At 35.7% G+C, this 21,121-nt stretch overlaps 2 protein-coding genes across 2 annotated transcripts; both read left to right on the forward strand.

The window, feature by feature from the left end:
* Nucleotides 1-2,121: 2,121 nt before the first annotated feature.
* On the forward strand, nucleotides 2,122-4,854 carry snsl (snustorr snarlik). Its single transcript, XM_065491490.1, has 4 exons — nucleotides 2,122-2,261; nucleotides 3,431-3,517; nucleotides 4,358-4,587; nucleotides 4,641-4,854. The coding sequence occupies exons 1-4, from the start codon at nucleotides 2,213-2,215 to the stop codon at nucleotides 4,674-4,676; spliced, it is 402 nt and encodes a 133-aa protein (XP_065347562.1). The 5' UTR covers nucleotides 2,122-2,212; the 3' UTR covers nucleotides 4,677-4,854.
* A 9,203-nt stretch (nucleotides 4,855-14,057) lies between these two features.
* Nucleotides 14,058-21,011, forward strand: LOC135943440 (nose resistant to fluoxetine protein 6-like). Its single transcript, XM_065489971.1, has 13 exons — nucleotides 14,058-14,355; nucleotides 14,834-15,027; nucleotides 16,760-16,959; nucleotides 17,021-17,181; nucleotides 17,956-18,171; nucleotides 18,235-18,328; nucleotides 18,665-18,799; nucleotides 18,857-19,022; nucleotides 19,075-19,154; nucleotides 19,587-19,812; nucleotides 19,872-20,046; nucleotides 20,522-20,664; nucleotides 20,721-21,011. The coding sequence occupies exons 1-13, from the start codon at nucleotides 14,073-14,075 to the stop codon at nucleotides 20,838-20,840; spliced, it is 2,193 nt and encodes a 730-aa protein (XP_065346043.1). The 5' UTR covers nucleotides 14,058-14,072; the 3' UTR covers nucleotides 20,841-21,011.
* Nucleotides 21,012-21,121: the final 110 nt, after the last annotated feature.

The following is a 21,121-nucleotide window of genomic DNA, read 5'->3' on the forward strand; positions in this document are numbered from 1 at the left end:
CGTTTTATATAACTGCTCGCGCTTTTAAGGCTGGACGCTGGCTCTATGCACGGGGTGCAAAAATAGCACCTAAGTGCGCATAGACTTGCGGTGGAAAACTCGCCTTTTTGAACGATATAAACACGTGCGGCTTTCTTCTATTTTCGTGCGTAATCCGCGCTGTTGCTGTCAGAACTGAGCATTTGTGATTTTTATTCGCATCAAAGGGGTGGAATGAGAAAGAAGGGCAAACTGTTAGCTTTCAGCGGTCAAGAGACGCTCTGATTTCCTACTTTAGTTAAAATTTAGATTTTAAAATAAAAATAAATTGAAACTAATGATCCTATTTTAACCGTTTGCTCTGTAATTTAACTAATATCTGGACCGATTAAAAATGACGTTATAGACTGGATTGATACAGGGCAACAATTGAATGGAATTGTTGACTACAATCGGCAGATAATCATATTGTTTGTTTCAATAATCATGTAACAATACTAGTTGTATATTGCGAATTGATAGTACTTCCTCATTGCGATCCGTTGGCTGCATGCACCTCAGAAATTATTTAAAAAATGAAAAAATCATCTGCTTTTTACCTATGTACTTGTTTTCCTTGTCGCAATCTACGCAACTAGTTGTTACAATCATCTCAACAATGTGAAATAATCTAATCAGGACCAAGTAACAGCCAAATTTCTCGAACAATTAAACGATTTGTTGCCAAAGAAATGTTTGCTTGATTTCGATTCCTCTGGTCATGGTCTATCCAACATTGAGGGAATTATGAGTAAAACTTTAATTCTGGTGAAAGAAATCACAATTTTCAATAGAGTGCTTGCCGCTTATCTAGCATGCAAACCTTAGAGCCAATTTTCTTAGAAATTTAAACGGCAGCCTGGGTAAATTTTGGCCGTTTTGGAGAACATTTAAGGGTAAAAAATTATCATTTTTCTAAATTTTCCAGTCCGGTTCCATTTTATTGAAAAAAAATAATCAACTTAAAAATAGGAGCTTTTGGGCAGTACTTACATACTGACAAAATACTTCTGTATTTTGTGATAATATTGTTCTACAAAAAAATTGTGGGATCGCAGTTTCTAAATCTCCTAAATCTGAAGTTTATCCATTTTAATCATATTTTTGTTGCTTCTCTGAAAGTCAATCTTCTTGCTGTACGCTTTTGAAAATGATATTTTTCACAAAATCTTGCCGCAGAATTCACATATACAATCGTTATTAGGTTCATAATGAAACTACAGATTAGAAAATAAAGTGATAGCTATGACAAGCAAATCTTGTAAAAATATGTTTATCAGGAAAATCTGGGCCACGCTAGGTCTCCTCTAATTAATCATAGTTTATCTATGATTCATAAAACTTTTTATACGCATCAGTCTCTGGCAAGTTACATCTATTTTTAAGTCAGTTACATAAAAATTGGAGCCTTCGCAATCATTTCATAGATTTAGATCAACTTAGAAATACCAAACACTTCTTAAAATAGTGAGTTAATAACTCTTTCTAGGTTTTCTAAGTCAGTATTAGTTACTTGTTGCCAGATAATTTCAATTCTATTCGTTTCAATCGTTAATTTTATCATTCCAAAATTTCTTCGTGAATTTATCCGAGAAGATTTAAATTTCATAATTATAAAATTACCTACGGGTGCATTTCTTTCTTTTTTCTAACATCTATTGTGATCCTTGAAATTGATATGAAGTTAGATTACCTATTAATTATTTGAACATATTGGAGTATCTAAATTATATTATTTGACAGAATAAATAGAAATTTGTGAAATGCGTTATACATAGAATTGCGATCCAGGCAATTTATATTGTAAGAGTAAAATTATCTAAAAATTTTATGTATTTATCTCTCATCAACAATTAAACCTTTAAAATAATTTAAATGGATTTTGACAAAAAGTCAATTAAAATATTTATGTAATAAATTAAATGTGGTTTTAAATTGATTGTAAAGAACAATTGCAAATAAATAATAGCAGAGCAGAATATAGAAACGCAAAAATGTAGTCGGTGAGAGACCATTCGCGACAAAGTAAGTAAGACTGCTGCGCGGCGAGAAAGGAAGGAGCCACCTGTCGAGGAACGGCGCACCTGAGCCCGCCCTGCTGACCCAGATTCGCGCTGCAGCTCCGTCAGTTAGTCCACCTTGGGAGCCCGGACGGAGCGTTCGTTTCACGTACGCGGACTATGTGACAGCAGCCATGGGCCCTAAAGTTGCCCTGCTGGTTGCCCTGCTGCTCGCCACTTCTTGTGAGTGTCCAAAGTTGTTTTTTCGCCGATCATCGCCTCTGCTTTTCCCTCGGAGAGCAGTGCGCGGGAAATGCGTTTGCGACAGTCTCGTGTTTATATGGAGAGTTAGAAAGTTTCAATGAGAGCATCTCATTTCACTGCTGCGCGAAAATCTAGTCCGCTGTTTGCTATCACTCGCATTCCTCTGCTGCTCCTTATGCAAATAGTATATCTTTCCGCGAATCCCGTTTTCTCGTGCTGAAATTTTTGGATTTTTTAATCCAAATTCGTTCGCGTTTCCGCCTTGAGAGTGCTAGGTATAAAGCATTATGTGAAAGGGTTTCTGCGGTCTCTTTCTTGCAAGGCCATTTATTTCTGCTTTTATTCGAGCGAGAAATTTATTACGCAATGGAAGTAGTGGGAAATTATTGGAAAATAAAAGGTGAGCTGCGAAGGTGGTGTATTTATAGAAGATCGTTACATTAATTAAAAAAGGGATGAGAGCAATAATGTAGAAAATTTATGCATGAAACGAGCTTGAAAACGTAATAATAATCGTCGATCAGGACGCACTGGAGGATGCGAAAACTAGATCTGCTCGAGTTAACCTTGAGATCTTGTTAATTGAGCAAAAAATCGCTTCTTATCTCCTCCTTACAGAGCGTAACCGCATTTTATAGCACTCAAAAAGAGAGATAAAATTCGTCCTCGGTATTTCTTTTTCTCTTCCGGGCTCATGAAACGTCCCTCACCGTATCCTTGAGTTCTTTTTCTTTCTAATGCAATCGAGCTCAACCAAAATTAAATTTGCGGACACTCTTTAATTCCTTTCTTCCATTGTCCGCGCCAAAAGGATTGAATGCGGGGACTTTCCTCCTTTTGAAATTCCTCCTCTTTGAATGAATAACCAAACGAGAGAGGTTACTCAGCATTTTGCATTGTCAGTGGATAGTCAAGCGAGACTAGACAATTCATAACTTTCTCTTTCTCCCCTGTCGATGTCGAAAATATGCAACCCACGCGTCCCTCGTGTCGCGCGGGATGTGTTTGGGCCACGTGATGCGTGCGATTGGCCTCGATGAATATATATTTTATTTTTACAATCATATATTTTCAAAATTACAATAATCGGGCACTTGAACAAATAACAAACGGAATCACAGGTTTCTAATTTTTGCATATATTTGCAGGTGTCTCTACAAGCGGGCTTATCATCCCAGAAGAGTTGCCGTCGCTCCTTTCCATTATTTATTCTAACATTCCTCCAATTAAAAACGGTGAGTTTTTCTTCAATTTGTATTGGCCCTCATTAAAATTTGAGAGCATAAAATTTCTATAATTGAACGATGTAAAATGAAAATTAAAACATACCCTTGAAATCTTTGAAATTATAATTCAACATCGCTTTTGTAAAAATTTTGTCAAAGCCATACCAAAATATAAAATTCTGGAAAAAAGAAATATTGAATTTTTAAATCCATTGTTTCTTATAAAATCCTTAAAATAAAATGGAAAATATTAGTTTATATAATTTAAATTTGAAAAAAATTAATTACAATTAAATTGCTATTAATTTTAAAATTTTAGTCATTTTTTATAAAATTAAATTAATTTGTAGATTTGAAATTAGAATTGGCCAAAAGTAGTTAAAACTGCAATACAAACAAGCGCTATATCATTGTTGATATACCTTTCACCTTAAAATTGCACAATCACCGAAAAATATTATTTTATTTAATTTATAAAATATTTTTTATGATTTAACTCTAAATTTAATCTTCATTGTTTAAATTTAATTTTGGGCAAATTTAAAATCACCCGTTTCAATTTAACACTCATTTTCTATAAAAAGATTAAATTTTTCAAATTCTTCAATTTTCTACTGTAACCAAAAATGGCCATGCGCACTTTTTATATTCATTGTTATTTTACTACTTGCACCAGATTTTTCGCTATTAATTTCTGTGCCAGATTTATCATTTCTATAAGTTTAAAACAAATTAAATTGGAGCCAATATTGCCTAAAAGTTCCTTGAGTTAATAAATATTTTTTTAAATTCCTCAGAGTTCTAATGCCACTCTCAGCCTAAATTTCAACGTGGATTTTCGCCTTTCAGGTTTTGACACTCGGTTTGGCGTCGGCTTCCGACTTGGCCAGCATGCCGATGTACAATTCCTCACCGAAATCGGTCCTCAGCTGGAAACGGACCAACTGGGCGGTGAGCAGGAGAGGCGGAGGCACGCTGTGAATCCGCCAACGCCGCAGGAAACAATCCGGCGAGAAACTTTGCTCAACAAGGACAAAGCAGAGGAGCAACCTCAGGAAAATTGGCTCCTTCGATGGCGTGTATGTGCAAAACTCGTTTAAGTTTGATATTGAAATTAATCTGGAAATTTCAGCAATCCTTGCCAAAGTCGAGTAAGAAGGAAGAGTGACAGAGAGAGGAAATCGACAGGAAATGGTTGTGAGCTTTAAACGATTTTGAGTGGATATATATTGTTGTATGTTCCTTTCAAATGACAAGTAATTTATGTATTCTATTTTGGTTTTGTAAATAAAGCAAATTTGCGTGGATCAAATTTGTTTTCCAAATTAAAACAAAGATTATCAAGATTTAAAGCACCTTTTTTTAGATATTAAAATCGTCCCATTGAATAAAACATAAAAAGTCGATGGTGCTGATAGTGAGCGAGAAACATCTCTGGTCACAATAACTTCAAGGTGGATATTGAGAATAATTAAATTAAAATTGGGATCCCAATGACCGCGCGTTTAGAAAAATATTTAAATTAGGCACGATATATGACGAAATCGACTATTAGCTAATTTGAGGTCTTCTTCGAAGAAAAATTGCGTGTTTTGTCAGATTTTTCGTATCTGCATATATTTATTTTTTTCATCGCAAATTATACTCAGTCTTAAAATTATTGTTGGGAGGGATTAATAATTTGATGGTACGATGAAAGGGAAACTTTAAATGTTCATTTATTATTATAGATCTGTCGAGTTGAATTAAAAATAGCAACAACAAAAAATGAATAAAAATAAAAACACAGATTTGGGAATTTTTGCTATCCCTCAGAGTTTCTGGGATTTCTGGATTCCTAGCAATATATTATCTTAACTCTTATTGTTAACCATTAAAAATGCAAAGGTACCGTTTCTGGGAAAAATTTGAAAAGGTGATAACTTGTAGAATAGTAAATTCTAGAGGTTGTTAAAATAATTGTCATGAATATTCTCAATTTGAAGCCAAGCAACTTGCCCCTTCGTCACGTCACAGGTCAGGATTTAAAAAATGGTCCAAATTTACAAAATGGCATTAATTTCAAAATTTGATTTTTTTGAGGACATATACATATATACTGATAGAAAATATTTCTAAAATACAAAATTGCTAAAATCGTTTCATACACGAAGCAATAGCCGCAATAGCATTATCAAAAATTGGTGGCATAGTTTTTCATTTTTTTATGAGAAAATCGGATTCAAAGTCTAAAACTTGTATTTTGCAACCTGTTGCAATTCCAGGTCTCTATTACGTATTGCTATTTTTTCAGGATTTCAATTGGCTTTTGATTAAAAATAATGAATATTGACTTTTGGGAGTGAGGACTTGGACCTACCCCTAATCCCGGGGTTGAATGTTTGATATTCAAGTCGGTTCCTATATTTTTCGCCACGAGAAACTCAATTCTGGACAATTTCATCGCATCTCATCCTCTTTGATTTTTTTCAATACAAATTAGCCTTTTTAATTAAATCATACCATATACTGTATGTATATATTTAAAAAAACATCACAGGTGGAAAATAATCTGTTTAGACCCAAAATACAAACTAAAACACCTGGATCACTTTCAATAATTGCTTTATTATTTTTATTTATGTGAAGAAAGAATCAATTTTCAAAGTGTCTGCGTTCGAAGGGAACTCGATCCCCTCCTCGCTGCGGTGCATAAAATCAGTCAAAACAAAACGGAAGCGGCGGTGTCATGCGGAGGCTTGATCGAGAGCGTCGGGATGGGATACACTCGAAACTTCGCTTGAATTTTGATGGGTTTATGACACTACTTCATAAATAACGGCGGAAAACGATTCTCACGCGGCGCCGAGCTGCACGGCCACGTGCCAACGTGTCGTCCATTTATCATCTCAACACTGAATTTCAAAAATAATAATTGTGTATTCTTGCCCGATGCTCATCGCAATTCGCGTTTCACGAATTCGCTTGGAAAAAACGGAATAACTTCGGCTACATCGCTCTCTTGCTCTCGACGCGCGATTTGAATAATTGAAGGACACGCGTGGATATAAAGAATCGATTCACCTGTGCGCGCAACTCTCACGGCTGATTTTTTTGAATGAATATTTTATGTAGTACCCAAAGACAAAGTAAAATAGGGACTTTGCTTCGTGGCTTGAAACAAACTTTTTTCTTTTTCTTATCACACTCGAGAAACTGGTAAATGTTTATTCGTACATCACAGTATTTGCATATTAAATAGTGCAACCCACGATAAGACGCGTGTTTCGTGAATATGAGTTTCATGATTTTTTTCTTACTGAATTATATAAAGGACGGGAAAAAGAAATTAAAATTATAAAGATTGGCAGGTTGAAATCGAAACTTTTTTTGAGCAGAAGTTGAGCGGTTTTAAAAGTAACAAAAAAGAGAATCCATTACGGCCCCTTAGGTACATCAAATCAGCAGGAATTTATTGTAAAACAAATACGTGCCACAGAATAATATAACTCAAGAGGATTCTGAATCACCGACCGCTGAAAATTACTAAAAAGAGAGCAAAGTTCATGCCCAAGCCTCCCTCTGAGACAAATTTTTCTCTTACTTAAAAAATCCATTTTTTACTAAAGGTCGCACTGCAGGAAGAAAAAGTCGACATTCCTCATAGAAAAATTTTGTTGTTTTATATATGCCTGTTTCGGCTGTCAACTGCAGTCCTATTTCAAGGGGGAAAAACTATTTAGATCATAATATACATTCTATATAGCTTCTTTAAATTAAAAAGAGAAAAAAGAAAGGTTTGCCGCCTTTCGAATAATTCAGGATTAATAAAAGGGCGCGTAAAATTGAAAAATAGTATTGGAAGTGCTTTTATCTGGACTTTCTGGAAAAACCCAGCCTTCTCTCTACAATGTTTTAGATGTTTAAAAATTGGAAAACCCTTTAGAATCTGGAAATGTTAAGAAAATTTACATCCAGCTTAATGTAAATTGTTTTTTCAAGATCTTTTTCAATCTTTATTTCTTGTTTCACATGTTTATGTAGCTAAATAGGGAAATTAAAAAGTCCCGCTTTAAAATTTAATTTAGCATGCACAGGCCTAGAAATAATGGAATTAAAATTTTGATAAGCTTTGGAAATAAGTTCCTGTGTCTGAGTTTTAACCTTTTTTTGTATTATTTTATGTTTCAAAAGTTTAGAATATAATAAAAACATAAAATATCTTTCGTTATAACGATTTTATGATACTTTAAAAATAAAAATTAGAATTTTAGTAATTATCTGAGGAAAATATAATTTTTTTGTAAAGAGAGATGAATGGACCAAAAATTGTGCGAATGCGAATCCTGGAATAATCTTTCAAATTAGCATATCTTTGTCCTCGTCTGGGAGATTAATTTAATTTGTTCCCTTACCTCCCATAGTTTTCTATTTTTGCATTAAATCACCTGGGGAATTTTTTTAAAATATTCCATTTGACGCAAATCACCCTGGAGACCAAAACAAAAATAAATCCTGCAAACAACAGCGCACCTGATCGCCCACCTTTCCAGTCGCTAATCCCATTTCACTGCGAATGCATTAGAGACGAGATTAATAATGTAGGTCATTGAAGGTTTAATTAATACCGCACTCGGTGCCTTATTACGAACGGAGCAGAGGAAACGCGTCGCTCTCTCGGCGGAACGAATGAATTATTATTAACACCGGGTCAAAACTCCCTGGCCGCGCGTCTGCCGTGAATCTATGTAAAATCATTCTGATAATTCACACACCAACTGACTGACTGACTGGATGCTCGGCGTCGATCGAGTCTGGCCACTTATTCTCGGCGTGTGTGTTTAAACCCTTTCGGGCTGCAGCCTCGTGCAGTGCGAGCAGCATCCTTGTGCCACATTATTTCTCACTCTCGCGCGCGGCGCGTACAATTTCTGATTCATTTGGTTTTCACGCTAACTCGCTGCTGCAGCTGCAGGTACAGCCCATTTCATAACACACCTTCGGGGAATCCACAAACTACTGCAATCTCATTAGTTGCTAAGATTATTCAGTTTCTTGCGCCTTTTGTTTTGATTGGAAATTGTATCTGGAATAAATCGGAGACGGGTGCGAAAATAGACTGCATCGATGCAGTCAATATTTCTCATGAAATTCTAATTCAAAGGTGATGTAATAGTAAAATTATCTTGGAATTTTTTTAATTTTGAAACGCGATTTTTCTTTTATGTCTTTAACAATAAAAAAATTATTCAATGTTTTGAATAGATAAAAACGGATTTATAAATTTGATAATTTCTGGATACTTTTGTACATTTGGTTATTCTTTAAGAAAAGATAAGCAATTATTCCTGCTGTGGTTCACTATAAAATCCTGAGATTTAGGATGTGATGCTGCACCCCGTGTAGTTCTCATGCGTGGCGGTTGTTTGCAAGGTCTCTCTGCTCGGCACTGGCATGTTGGACTCCCACGCCTATCCTAACAGAAACATTGTTGGGACTAAAGGTACTTGACTAGGATCAAAGTGATTCAAGAAGATTTATACTGAAAACCATTATAAATTTGCGAGAAACGTGGCTGCAAAGTTAGCATGCTTTAATCAAATGGAGAGGACTGTCTCCCTACTTGAAATCTGAATTTTATTTCACAACAAAGAGTTTCCCCAAAATGTTTTAAGCATCGTTGGATAGATCTCGACCAAAGGAATCGAATTTTTCAAAAAAATATGGTTAAGGGCTGTAAATTTTGGATAAAATTGCGTCAAATATTTTTTAGTATTGCAAATCAAGAACAAATTTAAAAACCAAAAAAGACGAACTGCCTATTTTCACCAAAATTATAATTTTTTCGATTTTTTCTCTCAATCAATCCAGATACAGTATTTTGACTGAAGAACTTATATCTATCAATAATTAAAACTTTCGTTGCCATTGGGAGTAGCCATTGTAAAATCGAAAGTCTTCTCCAAATTATTTTTATTTAGAAATTAGGAGGAGCTGGATGCCAAAAAATACAATATCTCATTTTGACCAATTTTGTACCTGCCGAAAAAACAAAATCTCGGTAATTTCTGTCGTTTCAGGGAACCAATTTATTTTAATTAACTTTTTTGTAATTAAAATTCAAAGTATCTAACACTTTTTCTGTCGGTTTTGCCATTCTTAGATCTTACAATTAGTCAGAAAAGGATTGATCAGCTTAATTTCCAAAGCTTAAACCTGTTTGTAATTTGTTTTTGTGTTTTTAATCTTATCAGTACCACCATGATAATCAAATAATAAATATCGATTTCAAATCTCTTACTCATTAGCTGTTAACTAGAAAAAATATTAAATATTCAATTTCGGCCATTTTGGTTTAAAATGTCCTCAATGCAGAGATATTGATCCAAAGTTTACAGTTGCAATTCTTTTATACATTCGGTAAAAAATCAAATGCACGCAGAGTGCTTTATGCAACGTGACAATGAGGTGCGATTGAGGTCACACAAATGCATAGGAACATACTATATCCTATCCGCAATCAGGCATAAAGATGGAACATATTTATATAATAGTCGCACGCGTGCAGTGCAATGCATCATATAAGTTACCAAGGCAACGCGCGGGCATGAGAGGTAAAGCACATCGCCGCATAATTGCACCGATCGAGCCATAATTACGCCGCCGCCAAGATCAGTATGTGTGTGTGAACTTTGTCCGTTTGCCTTTCTGCGGTTAATTGTCTTTAGGTGGAATGGCACTAAAAAACGCCCATACGCTCGTACCCTTGACGCTTTTTAATTGTGCGTCTGTCAGGAAATTTTTTTATTCAAGCTCAAGGGTGATTTCACTCTCTACCGCTTACGCACTTACTTGTGAGTTCATAGACTTCTCTTGGAAACTCGAACTACTTGTTTTTGTTTAACCAAGGCCTGGGAAAATAATATGAAGATTGATTGTTTTACTCGTAGTATCTATTCATCGAGAAAATGACTAACAAAAAAATGGGCATGATTTCCGTTTAAAACGGCTGCTAGAAATATCAGAGATTGATAAAGACGGTTACCTAAGTGACTCGAAATGTTTAAATAGCTCAACGGGCTGGTTTTCGCACCTTTCCAGCGGCTTTAGGGACAAATATCTCTGACGATTTTCAATCAAAGACCTCGACGCGGGGAAGCTCCTCTGCGGCCTCTCAGTCACATTGGAATCGGGTGAGCTCATTCTCAGCTCATAGCCTACGGGGATGTGCTGGGCAGAGGTTCTTAAAGAAATAAAAAAGAAAATACATTGTTAAAGCTTGGATATAAACACTTCTTCGTCGTGCAATTACTCGCAAATTTGTTCAAGAATCACAACAACAACAAAAGAGAAATAAAATTGCAATAACAAACTAATAGCCATGCAGTTTTATTCCTGTCATTGAGTAAATTTTCTCTGACAATTGGGAAAGAGCTCAAATTTTCCCAGGTTGCCGTTTTGATTTCTAAAATAAAAAATCAGCTACAAAGTTTGCATGCAAAACAGGTGATGACTACTGCCTCCCTTTTGAAAATGTTATATTTTCAAAATTTGGGAAATTTACCTCAGTGAGGAGAGGAATTAAAACTAAGCAAAAATTATTGCTTTTTGAGAAATTTGGGAAATTTGATTCCTTTCTTGGCCATTTAACATGATTGACATTGTTGACAGTGAACTCCATAAGCAATCAATTCAATATTATGACCCATTTTTTTCAGAGCTAAAAATGCAAAATTATATTTTAGGTTGCCCCGCAAAGATTAAAAAATTAGGTCCCCATAGATTTCAGCTATCTGAAGTTTTCTTTCCTTCTATCAATTTGTGATTGTCTATTTAAAAAAAACGTGCTATTTGATAATTTCCGTGTTTGGATGTTTATTGGTTCAATCAGGTTTTTTACTCTGCATCCGCACTCTGTTTATTCTATACTTAACAAACAAATTAAACGTTTATATACATAACAAATGTAGCAAAATTGTGAAATAAATAGATACTTGAGACTCGATGGCCTCTTTCAAACCTCCCATATCGATTAAACCACACTGTATTAACACTTGCTTAGTAACTTTTATGACGCACGTACATACAGCAGGTAGAGCATTTTCAATGCAAAACAAATGATAGCTGAAATTAAGTGAACGCAATTAAATAAGTGCAGCAGACAGGTAGAGATAAAGATCACTTTTCCTGGGCGGCGCAATCGCGACGTGTTTTAGATTTCCTCTCCTCGGAATTTCTCTTTATAGCAGACTCGAAAGGGTTCCTGCGAGTTTAGTTGGCTGATGGTGAGAAGCGAACGTGCATATGTTATACACATATGTGTCACCAATTATATTGCGCGAGACGGAAAGCCTGGAAAGAAAGTGCTTTTACCAACGGTACACTCACGCTTCTTGCATAATTACTCGCGTTTGTTTGAAATATAGAGAATAAAGGCGACAATTAGCGAGGTTATTTTCTTCATCGTTTCCGAGAAAATGATTGCTGAGTTTAATTAAAGCAAAGGAATGTGGCAGCAAAAAAAGCCTTTTCATGCAGGAGAAACAAAGCGGAAAAGTGGAAAAATTGCTTTTATAATTAGACAAATTATAAAGGTATCTCATTGCACAAAAGATGCTAATTACTCATTTTTTCTGAATCAGAAAATATTTCTAGAAGAAAATCGAGTACTTTCTGGATTGTCGCTCTCATCAAAAAGCTATTTTTGGTATCAAGCATTGTAATTTTTAGCTCCTTTTAGTTTCAAAATGAACTTTATTGTGATTCTGGTTCAGCAAGGCCACTCTGCCAGATAAAATTAACCAAAACTAAAAGTAAAGAAAAGGTCGAGACAAAGGGTTTTATACATTTTGAAGAATTGTTCTTTTTATGCGATAAAAATATGTAATAAAAATAATTAGCAAACAAAAATCCAAAGACTGATTTTGATTCCTCATGTCAAGGTCCATATCCAACAGGGTGCGGCGTTTAATACCTTTGACAAATATATGACAGTATTTGAAAGGCAGACAGAGCTTGCCTCTTGAAAAGCGCTTACACTCTTCAATCTTCAATGATTTTTTTATCATTTTGTGTAAATTTAACTTGGTGTTAATGTAAGTGAAGGTTAAGAGGGTATTTCCGAAGGCCACAATCTCAAACCACTTTGAAATTTTACGTAAAATTAGATAGTTAGAATTAAATCGAGATTTTCTAAAAATTACAAAAACCATAAAGGAATTTTGCCTATTGTTACAGGAAAAGGTTCGAGCAAGGTGATTTGACTCTGCAATTTTAATTATTGTGCGAGTTGCATTTCGAAAATCATGTACCTATAAAGCAACGTTGTGGTGAGTCAAACAAACAAAGCGGAACGTAAAAAGTGAGAGACATGAGAGTTGCTCAAGAAAAGGGTGAGATAATAGCGAAGAAAAAGCTGTGCATCTGCGTCTTATTGTTAGAAATAATTTCTTAATCTGTATGAACACGACCACGCTACAATCTGAATTTATTTAATAGTAAAATGCGGCGAGAGAGTGGACAAATTTTGCGGTCACGTCATTCATGCGGAAGAATAATTAATGTTAACCAAAATTGCCGGACTCACGCGACTGTTTGCCATATTTGGCAACCGACTATCACAACAAATATTTTTGCAAACTGTGTCAAAACCAACTAATCTTGTGTTTGATTTTATAATAAGGATATTTTAGTTTTTATTTGTTTATTTGACACTATTGGACCATTGGCGTATGACTTCATTAAATATTTGTTTCCTATTACAAGCAGCTTGGGTTTTTTGATACAGTTCGAGTTAAAATGATTCATCGAGTAAGCGAAGGATCAAAATGACTATCAGTAACTTTATGAAAACTTTATTTATAGAAGAAGATGAGGAAATGATGAAAAGAATATCTTGTGTTAACATAGACATTTTGTATATCAGTTCAATCAAATGTACACACAGCAAGGGTTTCATAAATTTGGGGTCAATGGATTGTCGTTTTATTATAGTGACTCATAATTCGCAAAGTTTTCCTAGAGAAGGGAAGTGAGTATTTGGAGATCATTGACAAAAAAATCAGTTTGAACTTAATTCATATACAAATCTTTTTTCATTCGTTTGTCTGCACAATCCATTTTACCGAGATCATTACGAATTTCTCAAATCCAATCTGACACTTAAAAATTTGAAATATAAATTAATTTTGGTCCAAAATTAGACAAATTTATTTCTTAAATTTTAATTCTTTTAAAATTAATTTCGTCTGTTTCTTTTTGAACTTTTATACTTTCAAATTTCTAGTAAAATTTTGAATCCGAATTATAACAAAAGATTTATTATTTTCCTTGTTTGAATTTCTTATCTACTTGATTTGAAAACGTTATACATTTGTTACACCAAGCGTAACTACAGCATAAAATTTTCCAATTTAATTCTTCGAAACAACTCAGAACACATTAACGAAAAAATATTTATCCAAAAAATTAACTTAATTTGAAAAACCTCACACGGTTTTATTTAAATTCTTCTTGTGGCTCTGGAAAGTTTCAATTCGCACGAGAGCAGCAGAAACGGCGAGAGTGAGTCAGGGCGACCCTGTGCATGCTGCCCGCTCCCTCCTCAGAGCGAGGACCTGATTCGAGCCCTGACGAGAGAGCAGGTCCATCGGCAGTAGTGGCTCTGCCGCTGGCCGTGATGGAGCTGCTTTGTACCGTGTTGGCTGTGGCGGGCGTCTTGGGCACCGTTGCCGGCGCCGACCTTCAGATCAACTCACCCTTCGAGGGACTGCTGCAATTGGCTGCCGAGAAAAATGACTCCCTGTGCCATGGACACCTCGGACTTGTCCAAAACGCTATGCTGAATAAGGAAATGTGGGCGCTTAAAAGTGAGTTTTTATCTATTTTATTTTGTTTTCAAGGAATTAAACAAAAAACCCTAACTTCCAAACAAGAATTTATCGAGCCGATTTTTTTAAATGTAATGATCACTATGGCAATTTTAAATTCAAATAAAAAAGTTAAAAAAATTTATTAAAACAATTAAAACAATTAAATTAATTAAAACAAACATGTTTTTTCATTTACAATTAAAAAAAATCAAACTAATCAATGAATTGAAAACATTTTGCTTTAGACATAAAGCGTGAATGATTTTCTCTTGCCTATTTTTCTAATTTTAATAAAAAAATGATTTTAAAACATTTTAAAACTAATCAACAACTTGGATTCATTTAAAAAGGAGATCTGAATAATCCATTCATCGGTTTAAAACTACGGAAATTTCCAATCGACATCAGATTAGCACACTATTGACCCGAGATCAGTCGCTTTATTTGTTTTGATTTGATTATTGTGTTGAATCAGTTTTCGACTCGAGTGGACAGCCGACCCCTGGATTCATATTCGGGAACAATTTCTGGCTGGGGTCGTTGACTGAGTGCGAGGATGTCAATTTGAAATTACAAGCGGGCGTCGCGAGTCCGCTGAAGACGCATTTCATCGTGGCCAACTTCCGACACAATGCCACCATCCAAGAGCTGACGGGCCTGCAGAACGAGGTATTTCTTAATTCTTAAATCCAATCTCATGCACAATCGGTGGTCGGGCGTAATTATTGCACTTTGCCGCGGATTGAATGTCCGGGAAACGCGGCTATGCGTTTGGTTTGCGCGGCGGCGCGAGAGATTTCCAAGCGCAGCATCAGCGACAACTTTCATTACTTTCGCTCTAATGTCAAAGCGCGGCTGCATGGGAAAACAAACACAACACGAGCATTTGTGGCGTGACAAATTGCCGAGCGCTTTTTTCGCGAATATCCTTTTCTTTTTCTGATGCACATGATTGGGCTTACGCTTTTCATCAAAATAGCTTTCAATATGTAAGCAGACATTTCTGTGTTCGTTGGTAGCGACAGCGCGGACAAAGCATGTTACATTGCATGACAGTTTGTTTGTATAATACAAAAAATTATAGAATTTTCGCAAAATTAATATATTATGTGTATATTAATGTCAGTCAGACTAAAGCAGCCGCGAGTAAAGGTGAAACCGCGCGTCTTGTTTTGCGGGTAGCCTGCTATTCGCGGTTGTATGCAGATTTGTAGTGCAATGATAGAATGATTACCGCGTGTGAAAGTTTCATAACACGTCAGTTGAGTTCGCTTTTTCCTTTTAGAATTATCTTAAAATGCACTCTCAAGAAAAAATACAATTGAACAATATTGAAAAACAATAATCAAATGAAAATGTTGCTTTCAAAATTTTTATACTGATTTTTATTTATTAATGTATTTAAAAATGACCAAGATAATAAAATCAACTATTTTCTATAAACCCGTTGAAAATAAATTTCATTGAAATTGAGAGAGACTCAAAAAACTATAAAATCAGACTGGGTGAAATTCAATTTATGAAATGGCTCGGCTGTTGATGATTTTCTTATAGACGTGAGATTTGGAGCAATCGAATAGCTTGTACTGCGTACTGCGGCTTTTTCAGCCCCGCAGGCCTCATCAGCAGTACTTAACCTAAAAAATCTTAATAATAGCAGCATTAGCTGCAGAGAATTGTAAATCAGCGATCGTTGAAAATATCCGGCTCTACACTCATTGCAGAGCAACAATCGAAAGGAGGAAACGATTCGAGTGACGAAATTTTCCCTGTGGTTTAACTTTCCCTCTCAAAAATTCCGAAGCTTAAATTCAACCCTTTCTTGGGAAGCTATTTTAAAGAATTCCCATTTTTTCCAACATGAACTTTTAAAGGAATCATAGTTGAATAACATCAATTTAAAACTGAAGGGTTAAAACAAATATTTTATTTAATTTTATCTTCCGATAAATTTATTAAATTTCTGAATTACTCTTCTGCTCTCTTTCTGATTTCTTCTCTACAAACGATAATCTTTGATTTTTTCCGTGAAATTTTCCAATTTGTAATTATTTCACGTGAAATTATGGAGACGATGATGTTGATGAATCCAAATTTCCGTGAATATAATCCAAATTGAAAACCAGAATCAGCTGAAATGGTAAAATCTCAACGGGAAATTGATTTTCGTCTTTCCGTATCAACACGTTTGTTAAATGCAGAAGTTTTTTTAAATTTATGACATGAAAATATGAAAAACATGATAGTCGAAAAGACGAAATCTTTATCCCTCATTTAAAAATCTCTAAAAAAATTATTAAAATTGCGTGATTTTTGTTCAATTTGCGTATCTTTAAGTGAATCAGAAGCACAGAAAGAAATTCCCAGCCCTACAATGAGATCTTTACCTTTTCTTCCTCAGGACCTGGTGACCCTGGGTCTATGCCTGCCGCGGTCGTGCGGTCCGGAAACTGTGCGGCCGATGCTGGCGGCGCTGTTCGACGGGGGCGCGCAGCCTCTGGCCCTACAGCGCAAGATGGACCTGAGTCTGCGTCTGACGAACGTGCGGGGCGTCGAGGACAACAGTGACTGGCTGCTGTCCTTTAAGTTCATCACCGTGATGTGAGGCGCCCACATTTTTCCGTCTGGCCAAGAGCGAGAAATTATATCAATGCATTTGAAGGTCGATTCTAGGGTTGGCCCTGGCATTGTGCGTCGCCGGCTGGATTTACGACCAGACCGTCTGGCAACCCCTGCAGAACGAACGAAAGCTTCTCGCCAACAAGAAGGCCAACAACAACGAGGGCGTCGAGCAGTTCCACCTACTTGTCGAGGAAAATCAAGGTACTACATTTAAAGGATAGGAAATGCTATTAGAGGATAATTGGCATTTACGACAGACAACAACTGTTGTTTGCCGCGCTGGGAAAAGCATAATCCAGTTTGATAAACTGCTAGTCTTGACATCTCACTTATTGAAACATTAAAAAGGTCTTCCTGATTGCATAAATGCATTAGCATAAAATTTGTATATTTATTATCTTTGACGTTGTTTGAAATTATTTTTTTTGTAAATTCATAATTAGGATTGATTATTTGTCTTTATTTAAATTTCAAACATTGCTTAGCCTCTACACTAACAAAGAACTCAAGCTTTTTTCTAAATCTTTTCAATTTGCCAAAATCAGACATCTTCGGGGATTGAAGAACAAATAATTTATCGTAAGCAATGGAACTACTGCACATTATTTCAACGTTTCATTTCTGAACCGAGAATAAATCTTTAAAATAATTATTTTAAGTTACTCAAGAGAAAAATCAACATTAATTATATTTGTTGAACATATGTGCAAATCTTAATTTTTAGTCCGAGATCGTTCCACGGTTGTACCACTCTAAAGGAAAAATAAAGCACCCTAGCCGAAAACACTGCTCAAAACAAACAGATTTCTCTTTCATGAATCATAGATTTCAATATACCATCTTTATTTATCCCATTTGGAAAGAGAGAATTACTCTCGGTCTATTTTTTTCTCTGCGTCATTCTTTTATTTTTCCAGATGTAATAACACGTCTAAATAACACCCAATAAATTATGACTCCATTCACTTCATTTAGCATGCAAGCTGACTATGAGCGAAAGTCGTGCACTGCACTACAGGCAGAGCTGGTTCGGCAAACTGCTTATGTGTTTTTCCGTGTCGGCAAACACGAGAGCGCTGATGAACCCGATAATCAGCTCCGACTCCGTCAAATGCATCCACGGGCTTCGCTTCTTGGGCATGGGCTGGATCATCATGGTGCACACCGTCTTCTACCTCGCCGACTACGCTGGTAATTCCGGACGTTTTTTTTTTTAAAAAAAAGGTTATTTGATAATAATGTAAATATTTTCAGACAATCGAGTGCAAGCGTTCCGCATGGCTGAAGGATTCGCAGTGCAAGTTGTCGCCAATTCTACTCTATCAGTCGACACCTTCTTTTTCATCAGGTATAATCATTTCTGAATTTTTTAACTCGTAAAGATTTAACAGTAAACAATTATTTTTTTGGTTAAATTTCCATTTTAAATTTTGGATTTAGTGCACATTTTAGGACTTTTTAGGAAATTTGACTGAGTGCGCACTCGTTTTTTTATTATTAATAATAATTTGGGAAGAGTAAATCTGATTCGTTAAACAAAAAATATGATTTCTGAATGACATCTGTGTCAGCTTGATTTTGAAACTAAAATAAAAAACAATCGAGAGAAAAAAAAGAAAGAATTATGCTTTATTCAATACAATTTCTTTAATATTGTTTGATTAGAATTAAAATTTGATTTCAGTGGATTTTTAGTGGCTTACCTTTATTACAAAGGAGAACAGAAGACCAGGGCCTTGGAGAAAGGCATGCCGGCGCGAGCCAAGCTGATTCTGAACACGAAACGATTTTTCCTGATGGTCGCCAAAAGATTCATAAGGTGAGAAACTTAAAAAACTAACTTAATTTCTTAATATTTTATAAAAAAAACTTTTAGACTGACTCCTGTGTACATGATGATGGTTGGAATTTTGGACGTGAACCAAACCAAATACTCTCGCACCTCCGTTTTCAACACAACAGAAACCGCGCACAACACTTGCAGTAAATTCTGGTGGAGGAACTTGCTGTACATCAATAACGTTTACTCCAGAGATGAAATGGTTGGTGCTTTTTAAAATGTCTTTGGATTTTTTATTGGGATGATTTTTCTAGTGTATGACCTGGAGCTGGTATATTGCGAATGACATGCAGTTTTTCGTCATTGGAAGCTTCCTGTTGCTCCTGTCCACAAGGTGAGTTATAGAAAAGCGGTGAGAAATCCAAAAATATTTTGATCATTTCAGATGATAATTAAATCATAAGTTAACCCTGCAGCAACTACTTTTGAGCAAAAATGAATGGAATGATCAAGAATTTTGTTAAAAAAAAACTATTGGAAAATATTCCTCTAGCTGTAAGAGGAAGTTTTTCTATTTGCTTGAATTGTTGGGAGATGGAAAATTAGAAATTTTGCAATGCAAAAAGACCATTAACAAATAAGTGCTCTAATGTATTCTAAGCATTTTCTATTTTAACAAATTTTTAAATTCATATTAAAAAATAAAAAAATTTCCATCAAAACTAGGAAACGTTTTGTTCATTTTGTTTTAAAAATTAAGGATTGATTTAAATCAACCAAATATAAATTTTCTTCTCACCCCTTTTAATTTTGTGAAAATTTGCAGCTTCAGGAAAACGACGTTTGCCATTGGTTCGATGCTGACCGTGGCGTCCTGCGTGATCACGGCCTTCATCTCGTGGTCTTACAACTACGTGCCGACGCTGAGCCAGCAGTACAACATGCTCAACGTGCTGTACGATCCGCCCTGGACCAGGATCGGACCATATATGGTCGGCATGATCACTGGCTACTATGTGATTAAAATCAAGGGACACTTGCCCCTCAGAACAGTACGTAAAAGAGGCTTTTTATATAAATGGGAAGAAATTAATTTTTGAAATAATTTTAGAGCCAAGTTGCCTGCTGTTGGTTGCTGGGCTCTATGTGCAACGTAGCAGTTCTTTTTGGACTGACTGAAAGAGAAATCTCCCCAGAGCTGGGAGCCGTCTATGTTGGCCTCAGTAGAACCGTGTGGGGTGTCGGTCTGGCGTGGATCGTCATTGCGTGCGTCACCAAGCATGGGGGTAAGTTCCATTATCTAGATTGCATTATCCAAATTTTTAATACGGCTTAATTGACCTGGACATAATCACTTGCCAGTCAACTATTTAAAAAAATATCTCGCCCTCTTAAAACAGAGTCCGTTCAGCATATCCACGGGGGATTTTTACCAAGGAAAAAAATAAAATGTTCGGGTTTCTTCCAAACAATTTTATTTTAAAATTTTAAATAAATAAATTCACGCAAATGAACAAAATCTTTAAGTAAAAGAAACTAAATCGTGGAAATTTTTTTCGCGATGCAGAACCATTCATTTTCTTGAATTAAAACATTTTAGAGCTTCTCATATATTTAATTTTCAGATGGTAGGAATTTTCCATTTCTCGCATTTCCCTCACTATTTCCATGGAATTATTTTTTTCTGGGCTAATTCAGTTCCTCTGATGATTTCTTTCTGAATATTAAATGCAAAATAACTAATTTTTGAAAAATGTTCAGGTGTGGTGGCGAAAGTGCTGGAGTTCCCCGGCTGGGTGCCAATGTCCCGGCTGACGTACTGCGCCTACCTCCTGAATCCTTTCCTCATGAATTCAGTGTCGCTGGGCTCGGAACACGCGCAACATGTCGACTTCCTGCCTTTGGTGAGGACAGAAAAAATACCATCAATACGCGGTGTTTAACGAACCAAAATTTTTAGGCCACCGCGTTCTTTGGAAACATGGGCATGTGCTACTTTTGCGCGTACGTGCTCACGTTGCTGTTCGAGTCGCCAAACGTGCTGCTAATGAGATGGGCGACGGAACCAAAATCATCCTAAATCAACACCGAATCTTATTTATGTAGTTTTATAGACATTGAAATTGCCAAACTGTGGGCTCAAACGCAACTTGAGGTCATCAAACATATTCATTTCAAGATTATTTAAGAATAAAGTGCGTAGCTTCGTTTTATGTGCTAAAGGGTCGACTTTTCATACGCCTATCAACGTGAATAAAAACAGACTGAATGAATTTCCATGCGTTTTCATAGTTTAGATTTTAAAGTTGAAGTACTTCACATGCAGTTTTTCTTATATTTCCTGATTGAGGGATTAATATA

This window comes from Cloeon dipterum, chromosome 4 (genome assembly GCF_949628265.1).
Source record: "Cloeon dipterum chromosome 4, ieCloDipt1.1, whole genome shotgun sequence".
NCBI classification, from domain to species: Eukaryota; Metazoa; Arthropoda; class Insecta; order Ephemeroptera; family Baetidae; genus Cloeon; species Cloeon dipterum.